This window comes from Stegodyphus dumicola, chromosome 2 (genome assembly GCF_044657685.1).
Source record: "Stegodyphus dumicola isolate Sdum_Otavi_A_Nest chromosome 2, ASM4465768v1".
Classification (NCBI taxonomy): domain Eukaryota; kingdom Metazoa; phylum Arthropoda; class Arachnida; order Araneae; family Eresidae; genus Stegodyphus; species Stegodyphus dumicola.
In genome coordinates, this window is record NC_140769.1 from 225,000,529 (window position 1) to 225,009,242 (window position 8,714).

General features: G+C 31.1%; 1 protein-coding gene across 1 annotated transcript; it reads right to left on the reverse strand.

Annotated features, from left to right (window-relative positions):
• Window positions 1-663: 663 nt before the first annotated feature.
• On the reverse strand, window positions 664-7,434 carry LOC118185088 (putative peptidyl-tRNA hydrolase PTRHD1). Its single transcript, XM_035354882.2, has 2 exons — window positions 6,995-7,434; window positions 664-855 (listed from the first exon to the last, which is right to left on the reverse strand). Exons 1-2 carry the CDS (start codon window positions 7,199-7,201, stop codon window positions 685-687), a joined length of 378 nt encoding a protein of 125 aa, XP_035210773.1. The 5' UTR covers window positions 7,202-7,434; the 3' UTR covers window positions 664-684.
• Between the last annotated feature and the right edge of the window lie 1,280 nt (window positions 7,435-8,714).

An 8,714-nucleotide genomic window follows, 5' to 3' on the forward strand; every position in this document is an offset into this window, starting at 1 on the left:
TTACAACTTTAATTGATATTGTAAAACATATTCATACTGAGATAGCTTAGTATGGTAGTTGATGTACAATACAAAATATTCAACATATTTCATGGATAAACATATATTATTAATCACTGAATCATTTCCCTCAATGTATCATTTAATAAATGAAGAATCTTTATTTTAAGACTTACCAGAATATATTAAAGTACATTGGAAAGTCAACTACATAAATAAGAGAGAAATTAATGGTAGGAACTTGAAAATGCTGATATTAAAAACCTCATAATTATACTAATCCCACTTTCTTTTACATGTGAAAATGTATAAGATACAAGATCATTATAATATCAAAACATTCATAATTCAGTAAAAACTTTTAGACTAATATAAAATGTTAACAACAAATAAATTACTTGACTAATTAATAATAACAAACACAGCTGTCAAAGCATAAAGAAAAATTTTAAATATAATTTTAAAATTTTAAATTAATGTGAACGCCCCCCTTTTGAGAAAATAAGCTGATTTTAATTATTAGAACAAATATTAAAATTCAATTAATTAAATGAAAGCTCACTAAATTTTACATGGTTAAAAGAATTCACTTCTATGAGTTCAAGATGAAATTTTAAGTGCAGTATGATTAAATCCTAAACTATATAAAAAATCAGCACAAGATACTCTTTAACACAAAATACTTTATTTAAATAATTTAAACTGTTTAAAATATTTTTGTACTTCATCTTTTGGGTATGGCTTACAAGCAATGCAAGTCGGAAAGTTCTCAGGTTGTTCAATCCATACTTTATGATGAATATCACTGTTCTCCAATTCATTTGATAGCTTCCATAAACTTGTTTCATCTGAAGCCTGGGGGGAAAATGTAATACAGTTCGAAGTATTAGTAAATAAAGAAAGATAAATTTGAATAATTATAAAGGCTAGAAAAGTGCATAGACATGAAAAAAAATCCATGAACATATTGTAAGGATCTTAAGTTTGTTTTACTAACGTTTATTTTATTTTAAATCTTTACTATCACTTCTTATTTTCTACTTCCGGCCAGAATTAAAAGCTTTAATTTATTTTATGCAAATTTGTCTTGCGAATGCCAAGTACTTAAGTTGTGGCTTTTTGCCAAGCAAGAGGGAGAGGAAGGAGTTAGTAGAAGCAGGCCGCTTACCTTAGCAGTTTTACTCGGTTGCTGGTTGCCTTCAAGGCCAGAGGTTTAATCCTCTTGATAATTTTAAACGTATCATAGTGTTAACAGTTCTCTGTACTACATACGGCCTTTCTGTTAATATACGGTCAATCTTCAAACAGCCACTTGTTTATTAATCTGAAGTTAGTTTAGTTAGAATTTAGTTAATATTTTTATATTCTTACGTTCAGACCACAAGTGGTTGGTCTCTGTATTCCGAAGTCCAGAAATCATTGTAAAGAGAGAAAAATAAAGGGTTTCGTATACCCTTTCTGTGTATCCTGTCTACTTCCCACATTTATTGAACATAGCTTTAGTAAGCTCCCTGTTCCGCATCAGGTCATTTAAATGTTCCCCAAGCAAGTAAGGAGAAACACTGAACCTGATAATATCTTCAAATATTTAAACTGAAATAATAGGAGACCATGACATTAAAAAAAGTGCAGTAAAAACGTAAGTAGAAATGAGATAATCCTTTATGAAGTAAACACATGGTGATATGTAAACAACAAATGTCCTAATCAAACACTATAACAGTATAATATTTAGGAAGAAAGGATGACATCTGAATCTTTAATTCCTATAAATTTTGAAAACAATTTGAATCTCAGCAATTTTTAGGAGGGAAGATTCATATCCTAACTTAAATAACAATTAAATTAACAAAACAGTAAGTACATATTAACCCACTGACCATGAACTTAGTATTATAGAACTATGAAAACTGACAGATCTCCTGCCAAAGTTGCACCAAATTATTCCTGCAGAATTCTGAAGCAATCTCTCCCTCTTTATTTAAAAAACAATCAGTATTCAAATCGCTTCATTTCTGCACTTTTTAAGAAAGCTTTCATCAGTTTCTACTATTTGTTAGCTATCCGATTTTACCGGAAGCTCTCTTTAAAACACTATGAGCACATACTTTTCACAGGCAAACATAACAATCTATAATTGTTTTGCACGTTATATTCAGCTGACCATATCCTGTTCCATTAATACATGCTGTTTTGATGGTAACATAACTTTAAAATTAATCCATTGCTTGCTGCTTTGTAGAAGTCAGATCCCAAATTTTAATGATTTTTCCCCCTCCAAAATGCAAGAAAAAATAGAGCTCTAACAGTTAATTTATAACCTTGTTAATAAAATTAAAATGTAACTCACCAGGAATTAAGTGGGGTTACATCAAATGGAAACCCAGATGTTATAAATGTGTTTTTACATAAAGTTTATCCATAATTAGCACCAAATCATCCTGACAACCAGGGCTGTGGAGTTGGAGTCGCTAAAAAACACGTCGACTCCGACTTCAGTTTTTGTAGAACAGTTTGAATTTGAAATGAAATTAAAGTGAATTAAAAAAAAATTAATGACAAACTGAGATAATATTTTTATTTATAAACTATATTCATTAATACGTAGTTATTTTCTATTTTATTGACATATTAGTAAATAAATATTAGGGAGCAGGATGGACATGATATTTGCCATTATTGATTAAACTGATTCATTTAGTTTCTAATCTCATTGGCGAATTTAGGTAAGCAACAAGAACTCCCAAAATTGATGCCATTCTTAAGAAGCGAGTAGGAAAATGAGCAATGCAATGAGAAGTACACATTTGATGATATAGTGGTTGTTAGGATTAAGAACTTTTTCAGAAGAAGTAAATAACCCTAATATTTCACTAACAGAAAGACTGTGGAATGATCTGGCAGAACTGGAAATCCTTCTTTCAACATCGTATATAGCCACAAAAAGCTACAATCTGAAGAATTAACAGGAAACGAGAATGTTAGGTGTAGATAACCCTAATGTTTCACTAACAGAAAGACAGTGGAATGATCTTGCAGAATTGGAAACTCTTCTTTCTATACTGTATATAGCCACCAAAAAGCTACAAATTTTGAATCATAGGATGTTTTGCAAGGACTTTTGTGGTGTGTGTTGCTTAGAAAGTACATTGCTTGTTTCATTGTTTAGAAGGTACAATAGCTGCATGTAGTAAGATTACTTTAAAGTTTCCGTACGATTTAGAATGAAAGGGGAAAAGTGCATTAATTGACTGGTGTGTAAATGGAGGTTTACCTAGTAGCCGTTTCCCGGACAGTCCGGAACTACGTAGTATATTCTTGTGAATTTATGTGACGATGCCGATATACGAATTCTAGTACAGATAATTTTAGGAAGTTTTTGGATGTTGTTAAGGAATTTTATTTGAAGACAGGGAAATCCGTAAATAAGGTAAGTGGATATTTGCTTTGTGTAGTACTTAAATGCATAACAGGTTTTTCCTTTTTTATGTTACTTTATTGTTTGATTTAAAATGTAGTGGTACTTTTCCATTTTGCCGGCGCAAGCGATAAAATCACCGAAAATGGTACGACTGATACTAAACAAATTATCTTCACTAGTAACCTTTTACGCCTCATTTTCAAAACAAGTCAAAGCCATTTCTTATCAGATTGATTGTTTCTTTCGATACTGGCATACAATTACATAGAATTTTTACCAGATAGTTGAATTTTATACCCTAAGGCTATTTGTGGTAATTAAGTCAATTAAGATGCAATCACACCACTCACCCGAAAGCATAAATATAGAAAAGGCAAAGTCAAGGGTTAAATTCATTCATTCTAATGACAATGCACTAAGAAAGTAAAACACTGTGGTTTTACATAATTTCTGAGTAAACTATTCATAGAATTGAAATAATTCTTGCATTTAAACTTGTATTCCAAATTAAGATTTAACTTGAAATTAATGTAGATAATTACTGAGAGAATTAGATTTTTGTAGCATAGTTTACATGAGATGAGATCACTTGGGGTCACGTGATAAGAAACTGCAAATCAGGATGTTGTACCATGAAAGCATAGTAAATTCTTAAATTAATGTCTTTTTACAAAATTTTAAGCGGTATTAAAATGTTCACGCCTTCAAAATAAAAATTTCTTAGAACTAACATTAGTGAAAATTTTTTTATGTGTATACTGTGTATTGTCGCCAATAAAGTCTGCTTGGCGAGATTTGTGCCAGTGAAATGGAGAACTATCAATGTAGTTTATTGAGATTATGTATTTTTTGTTTGCCTCTACTGTGGAATTGGGTGCTCCTTTAACTTTTTAAGTGAAAATATATCAAAGTGTACATGGACAAACTCAACGGAGTGCGTAAGGCATAGTTTGTGCAATTCTCTAATGTTTGTTTAAGTGAAAATGGGTCGAAGTGTACATGGATAAAGTCAAAGAAGTGCGCAATGCCATTTTTTTGCAATTCTGGGATTTTTGTTAAGTGAAAATAGGTCGATGTGTACATGGATACCGAGTATGTGCAATTCTTTGTCTTGTTATTTTGGCTTGGTGTAGCGGCGCAAAAATAACAAAGTCATTGCACAAACTCGATATCCATGTACCACCAAAAATCGTCAAAGGGTACTCTAAAATATACTTTTACTATTTAAAAAAAATTAGCTGTCAAAATTTTAGCTCCTCAATGGTATATATTTGTTAATATCTCCTTTTTCATTAAACTTATTTGATTCTTCCTTTCACATTTCGAAATTTAGGTTCATTCCAAACAAAATTCGCCTATTTATTATGATTTATTTTTATAAATAATTTTATAAATAAGTAATTTTTATAAATTTTTTGAAAAACTTGTATAAAAATATGCCTATAAAAATTTTATCATCATCTTAAAATACATGTATTTCTAGACATGTACTTTCATATAGACATAGACTTTCAGATAGACTAGACATAGACTTTCATATCTGCAAAAAATTAAGAGTTTTTTTATTCAAAATTTTCTTCTAAGACATATGAATTTACATATTGGCACATTTTGAAATTTGGCATATTTGTTATAAGCAATAATAACACCAAATATGGTTTACGCAATTTCTTAAAATTATTTGAAAGTATGAAAAATGACCTTTCCCCACTCGTCCGCAATGAAAAAAGAAAAGGAAAACAGGTAGCTATAAATTAAGAAGTTTGCCAAATGAATATCCTTGGTGCAAACTGGAAAAAAAAAAAAAAAAAAAAGCGCCAAGTTAAATTTCTGAATTTCTCCACAAATTTTGCACCAAATTTTACAAAATTTAGCATTTAGGGATCGTAGAGTCGAAGAATTATTGAGTCGCAGAATCGAAATATGGAAAAACATTTCAGAAAGTCCTACTTTGTGTCAAAATACCTATATTAGAACAATGCTATATAGAAATCTAAGTAAAAATATATTATTGGATGCCCATTGACAATACATGGGCACTGATTTTGTGCTATTATTTGACTTGTTACTTTGTGTAGTGGGGATTTTTGCACCAAAAATCGCCGCTGCACAAATCCAAAATAACAATTCAAAGAATTGCACAAACTCACTGTCCATGTATACATTGACCTTTCACTTAAAAGAACAAAGAATTGCACACTCCCTTGACTTTGTTCATGTACACATTGATCTATATTCACTTGAAAAGTCAAAGGAGCAGCCAACAAAAAATATATAATCTCAATAAACTAAATTTTAAATCAAACAAGGAAATAACATAAAAAATGAAATTCATCTTAGCACTGCACAAAGGAAATATCCATTTACCTTATTACAAATTTCTCTGTCTTCAGTCAAACAAAATTCCTTAATAGCATCCAAAAACTTCCTAAAATTATCTGAACTAGAATCTGTATACTAGCGTTGCCACATAAATTCACACAAATAACAGTAAAAAATATCTTCTGTAGTGCAGGTATCCTCCGACATCCGACCATATGCATTTCCTTCCTATAAACAGGATACTTATAATGACAACTAAGTAAACTTTCATTTACGCACCAATCAATAATGTTTTTTTCCCTTTCGTTCAAAATTGTACAAAAATTTCAAATTAATCTTACAACATTCAGCCATTTTACCATGTAAACCACAAAATAACAATGTATTTCTTATCCAAAATCTATCCAATCATTCAAATTCACCGCAATCACACAACCAATTACATCATATTAGGATTTCCATAACATCAACTACTCAGGTTACCTTATGAAACAATTTGGTGATAAATGCAACAACAATTAGGATTATCCAAGGGGCAGCCTTCAATCTACTCTAACCAAAATCTAAAATATATATCATAAGTCACGCTTTCGAGACATGAAACACGCAATTAAAATTTCATCAATCGGCCCGGTACAATGGGAGATATGGAACTGTCCCCCATCCCCCCTTTTTTTTGGCACACTGTACCTTTAATGAAAAGAATGAAAACACGTTCTACTATCACAGATCAATTCTAGGGTGCATTTCTCAGAGATTTGCGACTTACACTCTCAATCATTCATACACAGTTTTAGAAAAAGGATTTCCAATATCATTAGAAAAGACCTTATCAGTTTTCAAAGTGATACTCATTATTTTTGTCATTTTAATAATCAAAGTACTTTACTTGATACGAGATTTAATATGCAGAATTAATGTATTTTGACTTGATAAATAGCTGTAAAGGAGAATTATCATTGATTTACCTAAATTATATACAGATTAAAATATATATTTACATATGGTAAAATTTACAAAACAAACTAATAGATATAACGAGAATCATATGGTTACATTAAAAATGTAACTGCAAATACACATAGGAATAACATGGCAATTCATCAATTTTGAAAGGCATGTTGGTTCACACTGCTAATAATCTGGGAAACACAAATATAAACGACAATTACAATATAAGCATGCAAAATACTTATTTGTTACTAGATTTAATCTAATCAAAAGATTTAACCAATAAGTCACACTACTTACTTCTAAAACAATTTTATGCATACGATCTAAATCTTTAAGGTAAGCTTGAGTATATTCATCGTCATAAAACATGTGAAGTACAGCTGTCGTAGCATGGCATGCTTGTGCGATTATAGCTCCAACTGGCCATTTACATGATTTCAATAAATCGCCTCGTACTACCACATATTGAACAATCGTCCCACGTACATTCACGGAGGCCGCCATGATAGTTTGGCTTCCATGTTTACATTTTCGTTATTGCCATACAATCAAATCAAATTACTGAAAAAGAAGAAAAAATACCCGTATATCAAGATCGAGATCTAGATCCAGATAACGAGTTAGTGCGCCATCGGATGACACCCACAGCCTGATCTACTACACACACAAATCATATTTTATTCTCGAGTATCAAAAAGATGTAGAAACATCTTTTTACTCGACTTCTGATAACAATCTGCAAGGAAAAGAAAGAGGAGTAGTGTAGGGGGAGGGCAGTGGCGTAGCTAGGGTGAGGCAAGGGGGGACATCTGCTCCCGGGCGCAGCATATAAGGGGCGCCAAACTGATGCTACGAAATTTTTTAATGAAATGTTTTCCATTCTTGGCACATAGAAAGGGGCGCAAATTCTTCAGTTGTCCCCGGGCGGCGTATTTCCAAACCCTACCCCACTTTTCGAATTTTTGACGTCACGGAAATATCGACTAGTTTCACCTGGCAAGACGGCGTACCCCACTTTTGCACGTTTCGAAAGAATTGTGGTGTTGATTAGTGTGTTTGGGTGCTAATTGTGAGATTTTCGCAATTTAAATTATTATGAGTGGAAATTTAAGCAAAATCTTTAGTGAATAGTTGTTTATCGCCGTAGTGTACTTGAGGAAAGAGGTGAATAATTCACTGCTGATGCATTAACAGTATGAAAAATTTGGAAGACTCCCCAATAAATGTGATACATTCATCGCAAAATTCAGCGAAGCCAGTAAAACAAACGAGTGTTCGCAAAACTTATCCACATCTGAAGTCACTATACAAAAATTGTATGCGTGCCAACCCAGATATTTTAATAAATAATAATAAAAAAAAAAAAAAAAACTTGCAGAAAACTTTAGATCAAGGAATAAGAAAGAATTGCAGTGCCTCTGTGTGCTTAAAAACTACGAAGCATTCTGCAGACTATACCAAAATCAAGGTTGACAAATAGATTAATAAATTTTAATGTTTCTTTTAGTGTATATATTTCAAAAGTATTAAAATAACTTGGACAGTTGCTTAAAACAGCAATAAAGTTCATTTATAAAGATATTCATAATTATCAAAATATTTCATTGCTTTGGTGAAAAACTAAAATTACCTAACTTTTATAACATTAAGTATCTTCGTAACTGTAGTATCATGCTCTGTTTTATAACTTTATTCATTTGTTATACATTAAAATATTTTGTTTTATTTACTAAATGTGTAATCAATTATCAGGATTACTAAATGTGTTAAGAATTTCCATACATGCTTGTGCAGTGTGATTGCATGTTTGTGTAATGAACTTTGATTTTCATTAACGAAAAAGAAAGTTCAAGTGTGTGTCTGTGCAATTTTGACGATATAAATACTGAAATGTGTGTACAGTAAAAATTCAACTAAAAAATATTCAGAAAGCTCTTGAAATTTTGGATAGTCAAGCATATAAAAATGAAATACTGTAATAAGTGAATGGAAGAATAAACTACTAGTCTAAAATCAT

Bases quoted from the DNA above. Each gene is read 5' to 3' on its own strand.
- LOC118185088 (XM_035354882.2), bottom strand. From the start codon at position 7,201: ATGGCGGCCTCCGTGAATGTACGTGGGACGATTGTTCAATATGTGGTA. The intron at 856-6,994 runs GTAAGTAGTGTG...TTTTCCCCCCAG, and splicing joins TGCATAAAATTGTTTTAGAA to GCTTCAGATGAAACAAGTTT.